The sequence below is a fragment of the Sprattus sprattus genome (genome assembly GCF_963457725.1).
Source record: "Sprattus sprattus genome assembly, chromosome: 10".
NCBI lineage: Eukaryota > Metazoa > Chordata > Actinopteri > Clupeiformes > Clupeidae > Sprattus > Sprattus sprattus.
This window is the reverse complement of record NC_137908.1, coordinates 19,847,080-19,872,227: the sequence shown is the minus strand read 5'-3', so window position 1 is coordinate 19,872,227 and position 25,148 is coordinate 19,847,080. Positions and strand designations below refer to the sequence as shown.

Here is a 25,148-nt window from a genome sequence, read left to right as displayed (position 1 = left end):
ATTAGGAAGTTTTAAAACCTGTTCACCAGCTAGACGAAGTCCCAAAAACTAAGTGTCTTTAAGTTCCACCAAGAGGTTGTTCTGTCTCTTTTCCGGAGACGTCTGCAGCATCATCTGTCAAACAGGATGTCTAAACAAAACGAAGAGAGCGGAACCACAAGTTTCCTTAATTAAAGACGTGGAGTCTAAACGTGCATAATTGGTACTACTTAACAGTAAAGAGACAAGAATAAAAGAATATACAAAAAGACAGAATAATTTCGGTGTCTAATCCGAGTGCATGATGTTCCATTATCCTGTATTTCATGCCCCCTGGGGAGACCCACCCCATTGACTGCTGTGCTCGCTGGGAAACTGCTGCCAGTTTCCATATTTAGACATGCAAGGTAGTGGAAAGTATTGATCACGTGTTGTGGGTCAACCCTAGTAAATCAAACTTAATTAAGCCCCGTCCGAACTATTGTTCTTTTTTTCTCTTGAAGAGACATATATTGTCAGAGTATCCCTGGTAAGAAAGTGTGTGCAATAAGAGTTTTGTATTAAATATTTTACAGTTAGCTATGTGGCTATATGAATTTGTCTAATGCAAGAACAGGAGTGCATTATGCATCCTGGTGTTGTCTGTATGTATGTATGTATGTATGTATATATATATATATAAAATGTATATATATATAAACAAATATTGTTGTGTAGAAAAAATATAGCAGAGCTGAAAAAAAAAATCCAATATATTCATCACTTCCACTACTCCAGAGTACTTTCAATGAACCACAGGCAACACGGATGTAGGTCAAAGGATGAGATTTATTTACATGTTTTCTGTGAGAATGTGGAATACACAGCAGGCTCAGTACCTTCACTAAGGTACACACCTTACAGTCCTGAAGTTAGATTGAAATAGGGCAGACTGATAAAATTTGTCAATTACCGCTTGTCACCCTTAAGATAAGTTACAAATATGAACATGAGAGAGCCCAAGGGCAGTTTTGTAGGATGGGTTTTTTTCCTCCTTTTTTTTTTTTTAGATATAAGGCATTCATTACAGGCAAACTGTGGTTAAAAACAGCAGACACAGGCACACACACAAAACCGATCAAACACAAGAATTAAACCGTGGCTGTACTCAAATGTGTGCACAAACACAAACAGCCCAAAAAATGAATCCTGAAAGGCAGAGACTGGCCAACTGTGAGAGAATGTAAGGCACGTTAATCCCATGTCCTAAAAATAATACAATCTTAGATAAACAAAATCAATGTCCATAGTGAACACATTCATTTTGGTTTTCGTTTCTGTGTGTTCAAGAATGCTGTGATTCAGCAACCACAGTAGGTTATCTGCTACATCTACAGTCTCTCCTCCTGGCCCAAGTGCAGCAGTACATCTGTACCATCAGCTTGGCTCAGTGTGTGTGTGTGTATGTGTGTATGTATGTGTGTGTGTGTGTGTGTGTGTGTGTGTGTGTGTGTGTGTGTGTGTGTGTGTTTGGAGGTTGGTATTGTTAATTCAGCAGGTATGATAACATGACCTCTAAACGGTGGCTCTTCTTTGGGGTCACAGATTTGGTGCCGCCCAGTTCAGGAACTTCATGGCCATTTCAAAGCCCAGGAAACATGCCTAAGGAGCAAGGGGATAACCATTATAGGTGGAACGTGTATGTGTTTTGGTGTGGGAGTTTCTTAGAAAGAAAGAGAGAGAGACAGAGAAAGAGAAAGAGAAAGAGCTGTAGTCACGTTGCTGGCTGAGTAGTAAGACACTGGCAATGCTGCAAAGTTGTGGCTTAATTTTCAGTTCCCAGAGTGCTTAAAACGAAATTGAAATTGGCAAGAGAATTTACTTTGGCCCAATTCCCACTCACATTAAAAAGCTACTTATTTGATGGCAAGTATTACCCGTATTTACGTCATGTGGGAATGGAAGCCAATATCATTGATTGGTCACAGAAGGACCACTAATCTATCCCCTGCCGACCTAGTAACATTAACGACTATCTTCTGCCACAGTTCAAGTGGGAATGCAAGCCACAACATTCCTGTCTTCGTGAAGGTCAAGGGGGAGGGGGACTTCTCCCCCTTCATTCACTGCATTAATATCAGACTAAACCCTTGCCCCACTGATGTCCCATTATTGTTCTTTCAGGATTGTTTAATGTCTATGTAAAGCCCTTCATCATCCACAAGTGATTGTGATCCCTTTGAACCCAAGACTGCCTTCTATTGGTGAACTCATTTTGGAATTAAACTTTGTTTCAGGCTATGCACCAAACGGTGTTGCCTGGTTGCCTAGTTGCTATGCTAGCTAACTAGCTAAGAAAACTTTGAGGCAACCTTAAACGGTTTAAGTGGCAGAGTTACAAATGATAGCTAGTAAACCAGCTGACGTTACAGTCTCCTCAATTATAAAACGATAAAAAAACATAAAGTTATAATAGGAAAAGGTAAAAACCTTGCTTGGCCCCCAACATACCCTAGCAACTGCCAAATGTTAAGATGGAACCCTGAGCTAGAGTTAAATAGCTAGGTTGACTGGCATGAGACCTTACCTATGACTGTGCCATGAATTATTGCTCGATCTTAGTCACTATACTACAAATCTTTGATGGCAAGTATCGTCTCTCGTTGGGCGGAGGTTCGCACTCACTATTCCGTAATATGCTGCCTCATGTGGGAATGAAAAAACACTGAACTTTGCACACGATTGACAGCTAAGTGAGAACGGCAATTTGTTACTTATTAGACTGTTTTTAAATTGACATTGTTATGGATTTTATATGTGAAAGAGAGACAGTGCACACTTGTATCTGAGGATTTGACAAGGTTTACAGTTCAGTTTAGCAAAACCGTGACTGTTATGACTTATTTTGATAAAGGTATGTGAACCGAAACACTGATGTCATAAAATCCTTTAAAATGTGTCTGCAGTGTCTCAGTGAATACTAACACTCCTGAAAAGGAGCCCAGCTTCTCAGCTGTTGTTCACAAGCATCAAATACATGGGCAGACTAGACTCCAATTGAAGAAGTACAAGTGATTATGGCCTCACCTTCTTGAAGACACTTAAATGAAACATGATTTAGGTGAGTGGGTGCGCAAGACACAACAGCAACAGGAACTGGTCACTATATTACTTAAATACTCATTCATCATAATGACACAAACACAATTTGAAGCCTACTTGCCTACTCAATGTTTTTCCTATTCATGTTTTCATATGGGTTTTGAAATGATGTACTTTTTTTGCAGGTACTGCTGACAGGCATACTTACAGCATTGGCTGGGAAAGCTCGGAGCATGACGGCTGTGAAGCCCTTGTAGAGGGATCCAATTCCTTCTTCTCTTATTAGTTCCCGCAGAACATCACGGAAGCCATTGGGATACTTCCCCTCAGGAGCTAAAAAAAAAGAGAGAGAGTTCCAGTACTACAGCACACACATACACACCAAATGCACTCTGCTAAAATCAGACCATTAACTATTTTCATTTGTTCGAGGGGGTTGTATTTATAAAGATTATGGAAGTATGATGCTGCCAGATGTCCTCAAAGCAAAATGCCATGTTGAATTAAATTACATTGCACTTTTTCTGAGGCAAATTGAAAATCCATGTTCAATGCAAACGTATTCACCTTTATAAAATAAAGTTGCAAAACATTCTGTTCTCAAGCAAGTAATATTCAACCCATTTTTATTCAAAAACAAGGTCTTGACAACCACCATCCTGGTATCACAGGAATAGCAATGGATTGCTGATAGACAAACCCTTTAATTGTAGGGGCAAGAGAGTCTAGGCTACATATTGCTAATGGATGCACGTCCACAGGAGCAAAAAGGGGGGCGATTTCAGTCTGCATAAAGCAGCATATAAATCATGTGAAACATTTTCAAAATATTTTTTTTTTCTTCTTCATACATGTTAGACAATGAGTATAATTTTTGGTCATGATGCTAACAGGTTTATTATGATAGCCAGCTAGACAGTGGCCACAGGTTTAAAGTTCTCGCTTCAAAAAGGCTGTTATTGCAGCAAAGACGTCTACCAAATATATATATACAGCCGCGGAAAAAATTAAGAGACCACTTCAAAATGATCAGTTTCTCTGGTTTTACTATTTATTGGTATGTGTTAAAGTAAAATGTACATTTTAGGTTTATTCTATAACCTACTGGCAACATTCCTACCAAATTTCAAATAAAAATATTGTCATTTAGATCATTTATTTGCAGAAAAATGACAATTGGTCAAAATAGCAAAAAAGATGCAGTGTCTTCAGATCTCGAATAATGCAAAGAAAACAAGCTCATATTCATTTTTAAACTACACAATACTAATGCTTTAACTTAGGAAGAGTTCAGAAATCAATATTTGGTGGAATAACCTTGATTTAAAATCACACCTTTCATGTGTCTTGGCATGCTCTCCACCAGTCTTTCACATTGCCGTTGGGTGACTTTATGCTACTCCTGGCGCAAGAATTCAAGCAGCTCGGCTTCTTTTCATGGCTTGTGACCATCCATCCTCCTCTTGATCACATTTCAGAGTTTTTTTTATGGCATTCAGGTCTCGAAATTGGGCTGGCCATGACAGGGTCCTGATCTGGTGATACTCCATCCACACCTTTACTGGCCTGGCTGTGTGGCATGTAGCATTGCCCTGCTGGAAAAAACACTTCTCAGAGTTGGGGAACATTGTCAGAGCAAAAGGAAGCAAGTTTTTCTTCCGGGACAACGTTGTACTTTGCCTGGCTGAGGTTTGTAAAAGACCATAAGGATTGAACCAAAGCGGACTGGAAGGTCTCCTAGTTCGTCTTCTCTGATGAGTCCAATTTTCAGCTTTGCCCAACACATGGTCGTCTGATGGTTAGACGGAGACCTGGAGAGGCCTACAAGCCACAGAGTCTTGCACCTACTGTGAAATTGGACTCATCAGAGAAGACGAACTAGGAGACCCTCCAGTCGGCTTTGGTTCAATCCTTATGGTCTTTTACAAACCTCAGCCAGGCAAAGTACAACGTTGTCCCGGAAGAAAAACTTGCTTCCTTTTGCTCTGACAATGTTCCCCAACTCTGAGAAGCGTTTTTTCCAGCAGGGCAATGCTCCATGCCACACAGCCAGGCCAGTAAAGGTGTGGATGGAGTATCACCAGATCAGGACCCTGTCATGGCCAGCCCAATTTCGAGACCTGAATGCCATAAAAAAAACTCTGAAATGTGATCAAGAGGAAGATGGATGGTCACAAGCCATGAAAAGAAGCCGAGCTGCTTGAATTCTTGCGCCAGGAGTAGCATAAAGTCACCCAACGGCAATGTGAAAGACTGGTGGAGAGCATGCCAAGACACATGAAAGTTGTGATTTTAAATCAAGGTTATTCCACCAAATATTGATTTCTGAACTCTTCCTCAGTAAAAGCATTAGTATTGTGTAGTTTAAAAATGAATATGAGCTTGTTTTCTTTGCATTATTCGAGATCTGAAGACACTGCATCTTTTTTGCTATTTTGACCAATTGTCATTTTTCTGCAAATAAATTATCTAAACGACAATATTTTTATTTGAAATTTGGTAGGAATGTTGCCAGTAGGTTATAGAATAAAACTAAAATGTACATTTTACTTTAACACATACCAATAAATAGTAAAACCAGAGAAACTGATAATTTTGAAGTGGTCTCTTAATTTTTTCCGCGGCTGTATATTGTGTAGAGTGTGGAAGTCGACTGGAAGCTTGTGGTTTTTAATGTTAGTATTTTTACACTGATTCCAAAGAAAAAAATGCATGGGTTTTCGCAATTCAACAAAATGAAGGTGCAAGTGAAACAACGCCTGTAGAAAACCTAGGCAAACCATTTGGTGAGTTGAAATGTAGTTATCAGTAGGTCTTTTGTGACAAACGGTTGGTTATGTTATTTATTCATCTCAGTTATTTATAGCTCATAAAAATACATTTTGTATTGGATCCTGATGACTGAAACCACCCTAGATCACCAACAACCTCCTCCATGCGGCTGATTCTTGTTACTCTTGTTCCTCATTCGCCTCCTCCTCAGTGCCACCTTCGATACTATATCCCATCAGCTCCTCATGACTCAATTGACTAGCATATGAGTCTATGACACTGTTTATCAGCGGTTTGCCCACTATCTGGCAGACAGGACACAATTTGCACAAATAAAGGTCATAGTTCCTACGGAGTTCCACAGGTTTCAGTGTTTGGGCCAAGTTAATTTATTCTTAACCTCCTCCCTCTTGGCAACATATTTCAGCAGTATGGTATCCTTTTTTACAGCTATGCTGATGATACACAGGCTTATAAGATACTAGGCCTAACTCCCTACCTGCTTACTTGCACACACTCTGCTCATGCACTCATTGCACTTGACCAGATAGGCTAGGCAGACATATACACACCATACATATCTCTACAAGTGTTTGTAACCCTCCGCCCAGCAGCTGTCTCTTAGTTTGACGATAACCGTGCTGAGCAGTCCTTTATGGTGCCAGTGCGGTTAGTACGTAATTTCCTGTTTATTTATCTCTCCCACCACGGCATATACACACTACAAACCTGTCTGGAAGCGGGACTTGAGCACGTCTGGGGGAATGGCCACAGCCCAGTTGAAGATCCCTGCCATTCCTCCGGCAAAAAGAACACTCAGGACATTGAGTTCATTGGGGCTGCAGGACGTACAAAAACACACAGATATTACTCAGTTGCCATGAAGACTAAATATTTCAGGTGTCTTAGCTCCCACTAATCGCACTGTAGCAAGAGCCAGAATGGCCGCCAAAACATTTAACATTTATGCAAAGATGTAAGCTATGCATTTTTTTTTTCAGTGCCTAGCTTCAAAGTTGGTCTATTTTAATGGTTAAATTGAATGTGTATCACATTTTACATGCTTGGCCTAAATAAGTAATCTCTCAGATTGGGATAGGCTATATCGATCGTGACAACGATCAGCATAATGAAATATAAGTAAGAAAAACGATGACACTTTCTTTTCTTCTAGGCCGCTCAAAAGTTTCCAGTAGCTGTTTCTGCCCTCAGACTTGGGGCTTTAGTTTCTCAGAGGTCTCAGGTAGTTGGAGAAAGTTAGTGTCACGAATAAGCATGAGAATACTCACCTCTTTCCCTCTGGAGTTAGGATGTGTTTAAGCCACTCGTACGTCATAAAATACATCCCACTGGCCGGTATATCTTAGGCAGAGAAAGGGCAGTCAATAATTCACACTCAATTTTTCAGTCATCCAATGGGACCAGAGCACTGCAAATATATTTTGATGGAATGCAAAAATGTATCGAAATGTGAATATCTACATAAGGCTAAGGCCATAAATGTATACACCAAGTGCAAATCTAAACACAAACTAGGCTTGACGCTTAAAAGGGTGTCCATGGACAGCAGCATTTCCTGTACATTCAAATTACTTTTGATTTCAACTACTGCAGAATTACTCAGAAAGCTTTTTAGCTATGGAAAATATTGTACACAATGGATAATAACACCTACACCACTCTTTAGTAGATATACATTATGCCATTGATTTGCTTTAGTGTACAACCAAGAACTGTAGGTAACATGAACTGACACTTGCTGGGACTATTCCAATTCAATTCAATTCCATTTTCTTCATTGCACCATAGACAATGAACACCATCTCGAGGCTTTTACAACTTGAGCTCTTAAACTCAAGGCACAAGCATATTTCAAGAAAAAGTCAAGATGGATTCCACCATATGGTGCTTCTGGTCTAAATCATAGTACAGCACTAAACAGCTTTAAAGTGTCCCACTGCAAATGTACACATAAAAGCAGAATCACAGCTCATCACGGCATATGACCAAAGCCTGTGTCTCACTTACCTCGCATAAGGGTCAATCCTGTGCCTTTGTAGATTCCCCGGATGCCACTCTCTTTGTAAAGTTGCCTCACACAGTCCATGGGCCCCGCATATTTCACCTGACCTGAGGCTGATTGGACCTAGGTTCATAAACACATAAATAAACAATATATATATATATATATATATATATATATATATATATATACACACACACACACACACACACACACACACACACACACACAACACACCTGGTATAGCTCTACCAAAAGATGTTATATAGACTCTCAAAGTTTAATAATGACATATTTGACCTGTGTGTCTGTCTTACCTGTAGCAGACACTTGATACGCTCCCCTGGTGCCATAATGGCAGTGGTGAAGACACCTGAGAGCATTCCTGCTGCAAAGAGTTGAGGATACCTAACATACACAAGCATACAACACTTCTAAGTAATACATAGAATATAACAGAAAGAATTAGTAGCAGAATCTGCAGGCAAACATTACTTGTTATAGAGTTAGTCATATACTCTAATAAGGAGGCCATACAGCCTTTGGTACCACAAACTTCAATTTGATTATGTTCATTCAGATCAATGCAAGGGAACTTTGATACATATAAAAGTCACTTACGTGAGAATGTCATCCGGAGTTTTCTGTTGTAGTTTCTTCCCTAAACCGAAGCCAAAGAAACAAACTGCAAACATGGGCGTTACCCCAATGATGGGGGCAGCCATGCCTTTATAGAGACCCTTCACTCCCTAAGTAAGAGATGGTGAGATTAATAAACGGCAATACAGGAGTCATAAGTGTTTCTGACTGTTCTCTTTATTCATTCACACACTCACCTCTTTGGCAAAGGTTTGCTTAAAGCAGTCAAAGGTACCAGAATAAAGAGGGGACTGGCCCGGAGCTGGTTTCGGTGCTGTTTGGATACGCACCTAAGGACACAAGTTACACCAGACAGCAGTTAACTAAGTCACCTGCTAGAGTACATTCTCTGCATTCACTCTGAGCAACCTGTTTTTGAGACAAACTTTTTGAATCTTAGGAAGGGTGACAAACAGATGTAAGATAATTAATAGCACAACCATGGCACTCTATCCTATTATTGGAACATTTCCATACAGACATGAGCAACACAGAAACAGAAATAGGTCAAAGGTTAATATTTCAAGTTGGTTGGCAATGTCCAAACAGTAGTAACAGCGGAGCTAAGTGGTGGTCTGGGGTGTCAGCCAAAATGTCCCCTTGTTATGCGGTTTCAGATATCAGAAGAGTTTTATACGGCTGATAAGTTGTTGGTGGCACATTAGGTAGAATCATCTTCTTTAGTGCGGTTGACCCAGGTTTAATTACCGTCTGCAACAGGTTGTCACTTTAGATGCAAGCGTCTACTAAATATCTGACATTTACCTTTATTTCACAATATAAAGTTTGTATATTTTGTACATACCGGTATACATTCTTTCAAGTGTGGTTGTGTATTATGAAATTGCAAAGGTGTATAGCTATGCATAAATGCTTTCCCTTCAACACAGGGCACAAAATGTCGGCGTACACTTTTAGACGGTTTTAAACCAAGAATTCTCAAAACTATGACAGTACATTTTGTTCATTCCTCGTGTATACATCTTTAAGATGCGTTAGTGCATTATAAAAGTGAAATGGTGTATGCATTATGCCAACTGCGTGAATAAGGGCATTTGTGTGCATTAACAAATGGGCACTTACTGCAAATAAATGGAATTGAATTCAATGGACACTGTAAACATAACATATGTGGTGATTCAGCTTTGAAAAGTGAAGCGATGTGGTACCAAAAACACTGAAAAGTTATGATTTTATAATCGTTTTTTTTTTTCTGGTAGATTTGTTTTTTTCTCAAGATATTATCCCCCTCCCCCACCTCAGTATTTTGGGTTTATTGTTTTTACCTACAATGGCCGTAATATGTCATTGTATTATTATTATTATTATTATTAGTAGTAGTAGTAGTAGTAGCAGCAGTTGGGCTTTTTCAAAGTACTGAATTCTCAACATTTACACTTTATTTCCACACTATTTTATACTTTATTCTCAAATTGCATAACAAAAACAATTCTCTTCCTCTATTTTTTCCCCCCTTTATGTGACCTTATTACCATCGTACTTAAGTCATTGGCTCAGCTCAAGTGTATGGCTCCTTTTAGGCTTTTAACAAGGCATCACCAGCTGGCTAGCTAACAACCATCTGTCAAAGCCATCACCAGGAGGACACTTTTAGGAAGCCCAGGTACAAAAAGGTGAGTTAATGACATTAGTTAAAACAAAAACACTATCTAATGTAATTTTCAAATGTAATTTAAAGTGTTGGAATGTGTAATGACTCATGGCAAGGTGAACGGTGCTGGGTTCTTGTTAGCTAGCAGGCTAGCTAGGCCTTGCTAACTGTGTCACCTAACGTTACAGTTGGAGATGCACAATTCCTATCAGACATGCTCCAGTCTTCTATACTTGATTTGACCTTGTGGAGGCATCGATTAGTACCACTGAAATTTTCATGACTGAGCAGGTGTTGGATGATGTGTGGAAGACTGTTTTGAATGCTGCTTAGTAATGTAAATGGTAAATTGACTGCATTCTGCTCATAGAGCTTTCAAATGGCTACATGTAATGTAACGTAAATGTTAATGGATGGAAATTGAATGGAAATGGAAATTAAATGGAAATGGAATTGAGCCCTAGTGACTAGTGACTATGTTATGGCAGAGATAGTGACTCACACACACACTCTCTGAATTCGATCTCTGCATTGGGAGCGGTTGGGGTTTCAGTGGACACTTCGACACTTGGTCAGGAGGAGTAGGGATCGAACTAGCGATTGCTGAATGACTCCTCTACCACTCCTCTACCACTGTTGCCCCTCTGTAATGTAATGTCTGTACACAAACTGCTCCAAAAACAAGATAAAAAACTACCATGTTATAGCCTGACGATGTCATACTCATAATTCTAGTCAGAATATGAGTCTGAGACCGAACTCTTGGGCTGTGATTATGGGGCGTGTTTCAACGAACCAGGAAAGAAAATTCCTCTTCGCTGAATTGGATACCTAGAACCAATCAGAGCAACGTAGTATTACCATGATCTGACAGATTAAACTTTTACCTGATCCCGTAGGAAGGACGGCAAAAACATCTTTTCAATCGACAAATGCCTTGATCGCGTTTCTCTGTTCCTCTTTCAAAATGAATGCGCTGTCAATATCTGCTGAGATATGCCTGCTCACGTTACTTAATTAGCACTCAAGGCTAGAAGCTACCATTAGTTTCAATGATTTTTTTGGCCAACGCATTAGCATAACCAATCAATAATGGTCTAGAGTGCTTTGGTTAGGACCTAAAATCCTCGGCAACACTCGTTTTGCGTATACACAACTAACCGAGTCAATGTAGACATAAAAAAGTCGTGTAGATAGCTTAAATCTATAAAATATGTCCCACTAAGCTCCCGAGACGGCGCCATCTTTGTTCGATGTATATTCCGGTATATTCTATCTATATCTGTCCATCAACGTATAAAGCCCGCCCTTACAATTTGATTGGTTTAGATTGCTTTCTCAACCTTTTTGAAACGTTAAATCTCTCCCAACTAGCTCGATTCCAGACTGAATCTCCCAGACCAAAAATTTTGTGGGCGGAGTTCAGGCTGGTATCCAGGCTAACCATGTTATGGACCCGGTGTTCAATGAGCTTAGAGGTAGATTGGGGGGATACAACCTCCAAACCAAACCAGAAAACATTTCTGTGACCAGGATACCCTATTTGCATTTGCCTTGTACATAAACTGGACCAAGTCATAAGAATGTTGGATTAAAAGATAAAACATGAGATGTAGAGACCATGTAGTATTGCAGACCTGATGGCTTTTATTGAGCCATTCTCTTTAAGCCAATATATACTATTATTATTCTATATAGCATAGGGGGACCAGACGTCCTCTTTTACCCGGACATGTCCTCTTTTCAAGACCTAACAAATGCATCCTTCAGGGATTCCAAAATTGTCCGCGATTTTGCCTTGTCGGTTATTTGTGTTTCTCTGGGTCTTTCACAAACTAGTTTTTACGCCCTTAAAAGTTTTGGAAAGGGTATCTCCCTTAAGTTCAACCTTCTTGACTGTAGAGAACTGTCAGTGGTCCAGTTTGAGCATTTGGTACGATACTCCGCCATTTCCAATCTGGCAACAGTGAGCACCTTGCCGCTTCCACTAGTAACTAGTATCTTTTCCACATGCACATCACTAGTGACTATTTGCATTGTTTACAACAGCACATTACACAGATGTCATGTGTTGATGTAAACAATGCAACTAGTGACTAGTTGCATTGTTTACAACAGCACATGACATCTACATGTGGAGAAGATGGCAAAACCTTGTTGCGGGGGGAGGGGACGGGGTCATCTGTATGTGAAAAAAATATGGCAAGACATCGTCACTGGGGGAGGGGGCGGGGTCATTTGTATGCTATACACTACCAGGCCCCCTCCCCCACGAGGAAGTGTCCTCTTTTTACCAAACTCAAATATGGTCACCCTAATTTAGCATTAGAAATGTGAGGAAAGGCTTTGAAATAGTTATATACATATTCTTTGGGATATTCCCATATCTTCATTGTAAACTGCATTGTATTGCATATGCAATACTTTAAATGAATGGACAAGTTGATCGTCTTGAGTAAATTCTGTCTAATTTACTGTCTAAAACAGACCTAGGCAAAGTGCGGCCCCAGGGCCATTTGCGGCCCCTTGGCTGTCCCTGACCAGACCGCGGAGGTCAATGGCACATTAGGAATCAAATGTTAAACGATAAAAATGTGTATTACTATTAATTAGTATACTTATACTATTGTATTGCAAGCTTGCTCTAGTGTGTGTGTGTGTGTGTGTGTGTGTGTGTGTGTGTGCCATGTGTTTTGGTCGTCTGGGCACACCTTTAATACTGCAAAAACATGCTAATTTCTCATGCTGAATTGAGTTCAGCCTATTGGTCCGACCCTCCACAACAGTCCCACTATCTCATGTGGCCCCTTGGGGAAATGCATTGCCCATCCCTGGTCTAAAACATAATAGATGTGTCTAAATGCAGTGCATATGGTTACAGTGTGAAATTGGTTGCACAAGTAGATAACACCAGTGCACGTGCCTTTAGATTTCAGCCTACTTTTTGCCCTTCAGAATGACTGGGTAGAAGTCGGCACAGCACAGGTAGGTCAAAGTTCAGTGAGATCAGGACCTCATTGCTTACGATGACGTGACGTGCAATCTCGCATATTTTGCAGAGCCAGAGCCTGTCGGTCCGTAGCTCACCGAAATTACAACGTATCCACTCCTTTTGTATGTATAACTGATTACATTGTACTTGACAGAATGACAATATGTTATTCTAAGCACTTTGCAGAATGTATTATATACGAAACAGCGTGTACGAAATAAGGGGACGCAACATTTTATTTTCCAATACGGGACGATTCCGTAAAAGGGGCGGGTGGCAACCCTAAACTGAAATACACCATAAATTGTATGCCAGAAGTATCAGGAACAAACAAGGATTTCGCAAGCAATAAAACACGAGTGAGAGTGGGGTTGATAAAGGATATCCATCCTTATGACTATGGTTCCGTCGTAGCTTTTCCTTTGTACAGTGACAACGTCCCATAAAAGACAGTTTGGTTAAAGTTGAGTCAATAGTTCACAGCTATGCTTACGTCTTACCTTAATAGTGTCGAGTGGATGACCTGCAAACACCAGACAAACACCTCCAAAGCCCCCTGCAAAGAAATTCTTCACAGGGCTGATTGGTTGCGGTTGCTTAGACATCTTCTTACTTACCTAGCTTTTGACTTTTAATTCAATTTCAATATTATGACAAGAAGCTGAATAGCCTATAAGCTAACGTCAGTCACGTTGATGCTTGGTTCCGTAACCTGCTAGGTGAGTAGAAATACCTATTTCAGATTGAACGAAGGTCGGAAGGGTAAACTTGGGAAGGAATATACAGGCCAGCCTGTTCTTTGACAATTACTGATAACGTTACAATGAAAACGCCAGAAATGTACAATTCAACCCTCTTCCAAAAGCACCTTCTCCACTGTCAAAGTACCCAAAAGACCTTTCACCTAAATAACAGCACAACCCGGATATAGAATGATGCACGCAAATCTGGCATAAAATTAAGCCGACATTTCAAAATACAACTCCTACAAAATAAAGGTTTAAACAAAAGAAAGAAACGGAATACTCGTTATACTAAACTCGTTGAGCAAATATACAATTGTAGGATATGCAGTTAAAAATAATGTATGGTTACATGTTTTCTTTAACGTAAAAATGTTAAAGACTCTCAATATAGCCTATGTTAAATATAAAAACATTTCAAATACAAAAAGAAAAAGTAAAAAACTCAGCTTAAAAAAAGTCTGCTATGATTTTTTATGTAAAAAAAGACAATTAATACATATCAAGTTTGATGTATTTAAATATAAATGTAATAATAATGAGAATCGGTGAGAAAAAAAGGTGTATTTTATGACGTGAAATGCATTGAAATCAATGGATTTTTTTTTTATGCTAGCTTGAGACAGGACATAAGCGTGTGTCTCATACCAAAAGCATTGGCCACCCTGATATAATAGGAGTCTAAAGATACTCTATACAATTCAGTTATTATTTGATTTTTTTATTGGATGGTGAAATCTCATCAATCCAAAGCTTCAAAGATGGACAACTAAAACCTTTCCAATCTCGCTTGCAATAGGCACACTTTAACCTTCTTACTTCCATGAGTTTTTTGGTCTTTAGAATAAGACCAAGAATAGAACTCTCTGGGCGTACAGGGATTTCTTTGTGGGGGATGCTGGAAATTGTGTTGATTATTACTTTCCAAAAGTCTTGTGTTTACACTTTCAAAAGCACTTTTTGGCTTTGCGTTTTTAAGGAGTAACACATGTTTTCAGAAGCCAAATATATTGGATTATTTTTTTCAATGATATTTAAAGCAAAGCATTGATATGACTGAATCCTTGAATGAGTGAAGCTCCGTATTTGAAAATATTGGAACAAATTACCTTGAGGGATCTCAATTTCAGTTATTTTTTAGTTGACCACTGAGTTTCTGAAAAAATATCTGAAATGCTCTATTGATGTCTTCAAGCATAAAGAAATTGTACCCATTTTTAGCATTTCAATTATTTAATTTATTTTTCAATGGAAGTTTTTTTTTTCAGATTACCAGGATTACTCATTGCATTGCAAACCACATATTAAGCGAAACAAAACTTTTGTGAATTCCCTATATACTTTCAAACATTCATACACATACTGTACACACAACCACATGTGCACACTCACATGACAGTGGTTATTGGGAGGAATTATAACTACCACAGTGGGTTGTAAATTACAGTCAAGCAGTGTCCTTTTAACCACTCTTGCTGAATGTTTAATGAGCATAATTCAAACGCTAGATCCGATAGTCATGTGGGAAGATGTCTGCATGCTTGGTTAAATTTAATGAATATGATGACTTGGAGGGCTTCGGCAAAATGTGTGGAATCAGTGATGCATCTCACTATCCCCTGACCGCAGAAGAGCCTGGGTTCTGACTTCCTGCTGTGTTGTGCGGCACCACTAGATGTCATTTGTTCACAGATTTTGATTAGCATTTTTTTACAGAAAATAAATAACTGAGAGACTCAGGTTCTTCTCCTCGGTGGGGCACTACCCTGCTGGACATATTTAGTGTTTGACGTATGTTGTGCTGCTGCTGTTCTCCTAAGAGAAGCTTGCTGTGTGAGGCATTCATGTTGCTTATGCCTTAGTCAGGCTTGTGTATGTGCAGAGGAGCCCAGCATTTCATTATATAAAAGAAAACACATACACATTTAGTAGTGCTTGTTGAGATGACTGGCATTTTAATAATTTGTAAACTTTAAGAAAATACAATTTGTTACCACCCCGCCTTTCACGCTTTTCCAACACATGTTAAACCAGGGAAAATATACTTTAACCATTGTCATTAATCAAACTGCAACACACCCCTAGACAAACATACCATAAAAGAACAAGACATGATAACCATCATTGTCAACATAAAAGTGCCAACATTCAAGACACTAGGTAGCATACATACACGCTCACACAAACACATCTTAGTGACTGAAAGGTCTTTCACACAGAAAAGCTTACAAATACCTTTTTTCAATACTGTCCTTTGAAGGGTATGAATGTGGTGCTGTTTGCTTTGTGAAAGTGGGTGTGTATGTCTGTACCTCTGGCATCACAGTCATAATACTGTACAAACTAAAGGTGCCCTTAGTAACACAACGCTTTAAGACAGATTGGGGGTGAAGGGTCAGGTAACTGGGTTATGCCCAAGTGAAGGTAGATTACAGTATGCATTTTTTAAATCACAATACAGTTCCAGTATACGTAGTAATAGAGAGGAGAAAGCTGCAACAGAAAGAGCATTATAGGTGTCAGTTGAGGACAAGAGAGAGGTAGAAACGGAGAGGAGTTATCCTGTCACATTATCGTATTTTTGACACAGGACATTCCCTTAACATCAGCTGGCTGGTATTGCAAGAGCTTAAGTGCTTTAGGGTAGAGGAACAAAAACAGTTAGTAAAGCAAGTAGAGCCTGGTGAATTTCAGAGTAAGTGTGTGTGTGTGTGTGTGTGTGTGTTGGGGTGGGTGAGAGAGGGAGATATGCACAGAGCATGTGTTAGAGTGAATAAATATATCTTTCTGTGTGTGTTTCTAAGGCTGAGCAAGTGGCAGCAAGTCACAGCTCTAGATATTAAACACAGGTTGCTATGGAAGCCATTTCACCACAACAATAATTTTGAGCTCACGTTTAGCTATGCGCCTCATTGCCAAGTCAGTGTTTTGTATAGGCATGTTGGACTGGCTACGATTAACACCTGCAGTGAAAGCTGAGATGTAATGAAAGCTTAACCGCTGCTGCAAACAGAGGAAGCACAGTGGGGCATGACCCTCAGAGGAAGGAGGGAGACTGCAGTCTGGTTCCGGCATTTAGAAGAACATCCACACCTGGCACATCCACTTAAACAAATGAATTATAAACCTTGCATGTCTCTCTTAATCTGACGCTCAACAATTCAAAGCATTCAATCCCACAGTATCAGTAGATATGATGAGCAAAATTGTAATTTTTATCAGACTCATTTTGACCTGAAAGTAACATTTAGTGAGATCATTGTATCAATCTAATGAACAGGATCATAGGATAAGCTTGTTTGATACGTTCGGTTTGGCAAGTCTCTCAGTTAATATGGTTTTAATGGTAATACTCTTTTGGGAGGTTCTCGTCACGACTCTCCGAGGGGAACAGACTGCAGTTTGCTCTGCCTTCCATCTGAGGCTGGTGCCGCCAGTCTCCCCTGGGCTCAGCTCTTGCTCACAGAGATCTGGGGGAACTCTTTGTAGATCTGCTGCACGATGAGCTTGTCCATCTGCCGGACGGTGCCCCCCACCTCGTCCTCCTCCCCAAGGATCCTCTGCAGCGCTGACTGCAGGTCGTCCAGGCGGTGCTGGTGCTCCAGGTAGTCAGTGGATCGCATGATGGCATGCATGAGAGAGAGGTACTCCATTCTCAGCTGCACATCAGAGATCAAGTGGAAAAGACAGAAAGATGATTAAGATCACTGATAGATGCACAAAGCATACCAGCATTAAAAAGATGGCTACTTCATGATGGTTCCCTACATACACCTAATAGCAAAGCAGCACGGCAATCATATGCTGTTCTAAGATTGCTTCTGTGGCAGTGTCTGTATGAAAATCTGAAGTTGTGCACCAGCATTTATTAAACTGTCTGTGATTTGGAGTGTGATCTCACCTTGTCTCCATCCGAAAGGTCTGAGATCTGACGGACACAGATGTCAATCATCACCATCATGTCGGTGCGGTAGAAGATCTGGGCAGACTCTCGGTTGGCGAACACATCCTGAAGGAATTTGAGCACTGAGTGGGGAGCCGGGGGTTCGTGCTTGAACACACACACAGGGTCATCTGCGTGGGGAAGACACAGGGCACAGAAGGATTCATTTATCTGAGGTAGCTCATCAAAAAGGACCAACAAAGCATATTTACCACCATGCCATTCATTTAGCAAATGCACAAAAGTGAAACCGCCGCTTTGGTGATTTTGTTTAATTCTGAGCCACAGTGTGCAGCCACTTTGTACTGTCTATTCTGCTCCACCTTTGGGTCTCATTCATGGCACAATGTAACAAGTGGGAAAAATGTATTGTCTCAAAGACCAAAATCCAAGCGTACAGTCTGTAACATCAAACAACAACTCTTCAAAATCTTTAATTTTCAATATATACATGAAAGAAGTGGTGATATGGTGATGTTGAAAGGTAAGCAGATGGCATGATTCCGATAACTCACCCCCTCGGTTTAGCAGCAGTAGTATTTTCTCTGTCAGTATCTTCACATTGGGCTTTTCGATCAGAGTCTTCATGACCATGTTACTGGCTGGCACTACAAAGGGAATAGTATTGGACTGTAGATGCTAAACTGTAGAACTGAAATCAAACATGCTGTAGATACACTATTCATTAAATTCATCTGAAAACAACTGGGAATGCAGTCCAGATTTTCCACTACAACATATTATGAGGATTCATTCATATTTAAACCTGGCCACCAATTAGTCCCTAACAATTACTATTGCTAGTGTTGTAACTGTAGCCAGCGGGTTGTACTGTGCAAAGTGAGAAACCCTCCCATGCGACCTTAAGAGCTTTGCTAGCAACATACACTAGCACCCATGGGTTTTAGTCTCCATGCTAGCACGCCTGGAGTCTGGAGCAGGACTGTGCTTATCTACACAACGCGGGTTACATTAGTAGGTGGATTTATCTGCCTCATGCTGGAAGATAAACGAAAATGCCACATGTATCTTTTGTGTCTTTCTCACCAGTGAGATGGAGGTTGAAGGCCAGCACTAGGTTGATGAAGAGGTCTGGCAGCTGTTCCGTGGGGTCTGAGGGGAGACCGTCCTCTATAACATCCAGGAGGAACTGCATAAAATCACTGTTCAAATGTTCTGTAGGAAACAAGATGGACACAGTGGGTCCCAATGGCTGACTGATACTAGCTCAGCTGTGTATCTATTCTTTGAACTCCTTAAAGGACCCATTGATGCCCATTTTACCACAAGTTGATATGGTTCCTTGGGCTCTTAATGAAATGTCTGTAACAAACTTTGGTCAAAATACCAAAAGGATCATTTAAAACAGCACCCTTTTTACCCTGTCTAAAACAGCCCTCCACAGAGTGACCTGCTTTGAGTGCCTGTTCCTTTAATTAATATATTACAGCTGCATTCAATTTAGTAAGGAACAACTCAGAGATGATAGAATTAGCAGATCAGAGGAGCATAAGCCTTTCTATATGTACATGAGCTACAGCTTAGTGTTGACTTCAGATTAGAACCTGTTTGGAAAGGCCTCATACCATAATGGTGATAAGGTACTTGCTCCCCCATGCAGAAGATCATGGAGAGGACCAGGGCTGTGTAACACATCTTCTGATGCTCTGGGAATAACAGAAGGGAAACAACAATTACGGGCTGATGGTATGACAAACAAGCAAATCAGACACTGAAGTTTTCAGATATACAGCACCTCTTCGAAACAGTTGCTTTTTTCTCACTTTTCCATGTCGTATAGTGTTAGATTATTTATTTGTTATAATTTAGCTATAATATGAATATATCATTCCATGCAGAATGACCCAATACACACAGTTTACAGTCCTCTTAACCCATCAGAGTAAACTGAAAACGATGATATCTGCAGACTTCTGCAACTGGGTCCTCACCTAGGGTGCCAGTCTGCAGGTCGCGGGCGAGCTCCATTGGCAGGATGGAGTTGAGCAGGATGGAGATAAGAGGGGCTTCCAGGCCACACAGGGCCCCAAACACCTTCAGCAGCAGGAGTCGCAGAGACACACGGTGCTCCTGTACAAATAGCAATTCAACAGAGTGGCAGTCAGGAATGTGCTATAGGTAGTTTTTGTTGTTGAAAATGAAAAATATCCACAAGAGCGAATAAACTGGAAACAACAATACTGGGCATGCATGAGCTAGTGGCATTCAAATATTTTTTCATAATAAGACTTTTCATTGATGTGCAAAAAAAAGTGGTCCACACCAGTTGTACTAGTCATGTACAATTCATCTGCAAATTGGCATCTTAGGATATGGTCTACATGGCAATAATTCTAACGGACAGACTGTTATCCTGCGATGCACCATACAATCTTTAGATAGGCCATCAAGTGCACAAGTACAGCAGTGCATCATTAGTGTGTGAAAAGAGTAGAGGTATGTATGTATATGTACTCACCATCTGGTAATAAGAGACTAGAGACATCACAGGCTCTGAATGATTGACCTTGCACATCCTCTTACACACCTCTGGGTCCGCATCCGTCTGTAATGAAACAGGAAATAACCCAATAACATCAGGGGTTGACTGGTTTTGCTCATAAATTGAGTTTAACACATTTTATTAGATCAAGCAACAATCCCTTGTTTATAAAGGATGGGAGCTAGTACTGTCTGTACGCAAGACAAAGTGATTGTTACAGGATGACCTATCCAGTGTAGGTCACTCACAGTCATGCAAACTTGACTTTGAATTATGGGATGTCTCACTGTTACTCCATTTGGAAATAGCCGTTATATCATATACGGGACAACCAACTATAAATTGCCCTTGGAATGAGAGAAGGTAGTGTGACAAAACTCTGAAACCTGGGGCTTTCCCAGCATAAACAGTGTATGACAGTCTGTGGCATTTTTAGCAGGCAATTTGAGGCCAAGACTCAACCACTCACAAGTTGCCCATAGATATGGCAAAACATAAAATCTAGGGCAAAAGGGGCTCCAGGGCTATACAGTACTGATGGCCTCCAGGCCTATTTTGGCACAGGAAAAAAGGAGGAAGGAAAAAAGGCCCACAACATAAATCATTCAATGTTTTAATTTGCCTTCTAAAATGGTGAATGTGCCTAATTAAGAGATTTGACTGTGCAGGTAAGAAAATGGTAAGCTCTATATAATCCTCACTAAGATCTGTAGGAGCTCCTCCAGGTATGCAGCTATGACAGCATGGTCCTCATGTAGGGCCCAGCTGCGCTGCTGTGAGTCATCACGATGGCGAGCCAGGTCTCCAAGGATCACCTCCAGGCGCTGTTCATCATGGCACACTTGCCCCTGTGGCAAGGCTGTGCTAAGAACCTGGAAGACAGGGGGGAGAGAGTGTGAATCATTTTCACAAGTGGCATTCGTTTACTACAGAACAGCCATTTTTGGGGTGAACTGACCTTGCTCTCAACCAATGAGAGAAGGACTTGTTCCAGAACCGAGGCTGCCTGGGGCATGGTCGCTTGCAGGTGGCCTACAACCACTCCAACGGCAACACGAGACAGCTCGTAACTAAGACCTGTGTTTTTACGGACAAGCTCAATGAGTTCTGCTCCTGTCGTCATTGGGACAGGATCTGACTTAGTGGGACTTTCTGGGGGACTCAAAGATACGGGGGGCGGGGCTGAGGGCCACTCTGCCTCTGCAGGCTCTTGATTGGTTGATACTGGAGAGGGGGCTGGCTGAGGCTGTGGAGCAGGTCCTTTCTTAAACAGAGCAGGTTGTGGGGACGGGCTTGGCTGAGGCTGCTCCACTGGAGGTGCTGGGGCCTTGGCACGGGTGGGCACTGGAGGCGGCGTACTGGCCACACTAGGCAGACTTATATCCGATGACACAATGGAGTGCGTGGAACTAGATGAGACTAATGAGACCGAGCTACTTGACGGGGAAACTCCCCTGGGAGAGGCCTTAGTGGGACCTTGACCTGTAGAAGACACTGTGAAGATGGTGTCTGGCTCTGCTGCTAGACAGAAAGAAACAAAAGAAGAAAAAGGGAAACAGAGAGAGAATAAAATGGACAAGTAAGAGAATGTATCATATCTAAAAGATCAACCAGTGGGAACAGGGGGAGAGTGAATACAGCATGCTAACCTGTGCATCGAGTCTCTCTTCGCTTCTCAGGTGGTGGTGGGGTTGTTGGTGCCGCTCGACGAGGCTGAGGAGGAACCTATTGGACAAAAAGAAAAAGGGAGCTGGGATGAAAGAGACTCAAAGACTGGCACATATGTAGATGAAAAGATATTTCCAATAAGTGATCTATGTAAAAAGCTCAGTATGGAAATATCAGATGGGTTGAATGGGAGCGTTTTTTTTTCATTATCAATTATTCTATAAAGAAAAGGCATATGGGTGCCTCTTGGGGAACCTGATAGAATCCCGGATCGCCTGGCATCCTGTTAGGAGGCTCTGCTATTGGCTCACTAGCCTGGCGTCCATAAGGTCGGTTGAGCCCATTGGACAGAGGGGGTGTGTGGCTGAGGGACAGGTCACTCGCAGAGGATGGGAGAGCCGGCTTGTGACTGGAGGGAGTAGGGCTTCGACGGGAGAGGATTTCCTTTCTGTGGTGTATCAACTTCCTGATGTCATAAGAAGAGAAGGCAGAAGTAAACAAAGTCATGTTTTCCTAACATAAGTGCCGTGTTAACGGGGAACAAATTAGGAATTGGATGGAGACAGGAAAAGTGAAAGGAAAAAGTTCCTGTTATATGACAAATGCATACCACTTCGGCAAGGGAGCCAACACAACCTTGTAATATCCATGTCTAATGTTACAGTCAATAGTTACCTACTTTAATTCAATGAGATGTGTATGTTGTGTCACTAACCCTCACTGGACTGGACTGAACAACGAACTGCACACTTGCAAGCTGTAGCTTCTGTCGCCACCATTAGTGTGCATCTTACGAGTTCAAGTAGATAGTTCTACACATCTCCACCTAGAGCACCTCCTTAACTCTAACCCTTCTAAACACCACCCTATGTTACAATAGTCACATGTTAATTGTGTTGCGGGTCCCTGGGCTAAATCCTTGCATATGAGATTAAGGCAGGCTCATGAAGAACCTAAAAGCCGTGGCAACTAGCTTTATTGCTTGTAAACCTCTTGAGGGTACATACAGCACCGTTGCTAGTTTGCAAGAGCCACATGCACAGCACATGTGCGTGTGTTTATGTCAAAGTGGAGATGTGTAATGGCATGTAAATATGTATTTATGTTTGAACCCACTGAAGCACATCTCGCTGCTCCAAGTTGTATTTGCCTCCATTCTTCATGGCTACATTGTGGATGCCTTCTATTGCTCTGTCAATTGACTGCAAGACCTCATCCTGTACTGGAGCCTGGAGAAAGAGAGACAGATAAAAGGTGACGGAGGAGAGAGAAGAGGAGGGAGAGTATGATGAAAGAAGACTTGAATTTAGATACAAATGTAACACCATATGGGACACCAACAACAAACAGTGTAGAAAAAAGAACGAACAGCAAATTCCGCCTGAGAGGACATGGGACCTCAGGCGGAAGAATCTGGGGCAGTTATTTAACAGCAGGGACTGTCAGGCATCAGACCAATGCCAACACGAACAGGCTGCACTACGAATACAAAAGCATGAAGCCAACCCCAAAAACCTGCAGCTGAAGAGACCAGGAGGGACGACAGGACACCACCAGTCCTGTCTTTAAACATGAGGGCTAATACAATGCAGAGAAAATGTAGGTGACAAATACATCTTGAGATGTCTGAAAAGCTACAGAGGTCAAAGAAATGAACTAATGGTTAACAGACAAGTTGGCTTTAGAGTAACTCTAGAAGACCACTTAAACATGAATTTACAGTATCCGAGTTAGTTAGGTTGTAAAAAGAGCTGGAATGTAGTTGTTTTACTGCCTTTGCATGCAGAGCAACCAGGAGGTTGGATCTCAAGGATCTAAGAGCATGACTCACATGCCAAAGACCTCTTGTGTCCAGCTCACAATTACACCAGGAGAGGGGGAAAAGACAGACAAGGCAAAATTGATCACTGCAGTTAAGCAAACACAATAACTGCTTAATAAGCATTCCCACTGTACTGCCTCATCAGTTCTTCACACGCAGATCTAGTCTAGTCAGGATTGTGTTGTTGTGTAATAAAGGCATAGATTAATGGCAAATGTTACTGAACAAACTGTTAAGAGATTATTGGTATGGCATTATTATCAGTTGAATTTATAGTTTTTCGACTTCAATAGGTCAACGAGGCAAATGTAATTGATGAATAACTGGGTTGAACTGTTAGAGGGCAGCTGGCTAATTTAATGCTTGTGTGGAATTTTAAATAAATGTGACAATCCTATTGTCTTCACAAGAACAAATTTGTTCTGTTCTCTCCCGGGTCACTCTCAGATCCCCATCACGGGATATTTTGTGCTCATGACTCGGGGGGCAGATGCGCGGAAATAAATTAATGCGTTTTGGCTGATTTGACATCAACCCCCACCCCCCTCCAGCTGGCATATCGACCAGCCGAGCCCAGTCTCCTTCGCATCAATTTGCCCTACACACTGCAGTATCCAGTGTTTTCATAAAATCCTAGCCAATCTGAAAGCCATTCACTAAGCTAAGTCATGCATTGGACGTTCTTCGTGTTCATAAAATACGCTGTAATACAGACTGTATTACTGTTTCAAAGGGAACACCACGACTATTGCATCAGAGAAGGCATCCTCTGCAACGCATGTTCGACAGTCATTTACCATTCTGGCACAAGCCCAACCACATTCGGTATGACATTTCAAAAACAAGGCAGCAGATTAGGCGTAACTAGCACTTTTAGGCAGACAAGCACAACGTTCCTCAAAACCATGGGATCTATTCCTTGCAAGGTTATCCAAAGCCTGTGCGATTCGAGTATAGATTATATAGAAAGGGCTAACCTGGACTTTTTCGACGTAAGACGCAGGTATGTAACCTGTCTCTCCGGAGCTGCAGCGGGATCCGAGCCACCAGTGTTTGTTACTGCGTTCCAAGATCAAAAAGCTTTCCCCGGCCGCGAAGTGGAGAGAGTTGGGCTCCGAGGATCGAAAGGCATACAGAGACTTGTACATAGCGAATTGATCTCTTGTCAATACAAATCCTAGATAATTTTGTAATAGTCTCAGGTCTTTCTTTAAGACCTCAATTAACTATGACCAGCAGGTAAGAGACAGATACATATTCTGCAACCTTTTCATTAGTGATGACCACTGATCCAACTTAAGACTGCCTTGTGCAGTAAACACTGTAGGAGGCGCGCACGTAAAGCGACCAACATGGGCACGCCTCTCTGGA

The 25,148-nt window shown here is 41.2% G+C and overlaps 2 protein-coding genes across 3 annotated transcripts; both read right to left on the bottom strand.

Annotated features, from left to right (window-relative positions):
• Positions 1–787: 787 nt before the first annotated feature.
• slc25a20 (solute carrier family 25 member 20) lies at positions 788–14,007 on the bottom strand. The gene is made up of 9 exons (XM_080846832.1): positions 13,599–14,007; positions 8,692–8,784; positions 8,477–8,604; positions 8,173–8,263; positions 7,861–7,978; positions 7,122–7,194; positions 6,562–6,671; positions 3,269–3,393; positions 788–1,620 (listed from the first exon to the last, which is right to left on the bottom strand). The coding sequence occupies exons 1-9, from the start codon at positions 13,701–13,703 to the stop codon at positions 1,558–1,560; spliced, it is 906 nt and encodes a 301-aa protein (XP_080702958.1). The 5' UTR covers positions 13,704–14,007; the 3' UTR covers positions 788–1,557.
• Positions 14,008–15,773: 1,766 nt separating this feature from the next.
• On the bottom strand, positions 15,774–25,086 carry nckipsd (NCK interacting protein with SH3 domain). 2 transcript variants are annotated; one of them, XM_080845430.1, is made up of 13 exons: positions 24,755–25,086; positions 23,072–23,184; positions 22,211–22,421; positions 21,937–22,012; positions 21,246–21,808; positions 20,989–21,159; positions 20,264–20,350; positions 19,737–19,875; positions 19,371–19,451; positions 18,832–18,960; positions 18,300–18,392; positions 17,743–17,915; positions 15,774–17,500 (listed from the first exon to the last, which is right to left on the bottom strand). In XM_080845430.1, exons 1-13 carry the CDS (start codon positions 24,923–24,925, stop codon positions 17,291–17,293), a joined length of 2,217 nt encoding a protein of 738 aa, XP_080701556.1. In that variant the 5' UTR covers positions 24,926–25,086; the 3' UTR covers positions 15,774–17,290. The 2 variants fall into 2 exon arrangements, with proteins under 2 accessions (XP_080701556.1, XP_080701557.1); XM_080845431.1 differs by having other exon boundaries at positions 21,246–21,805.
• Between the last annotated feature and the right edge of the window lie 62 nt (positions 25,087–25,148).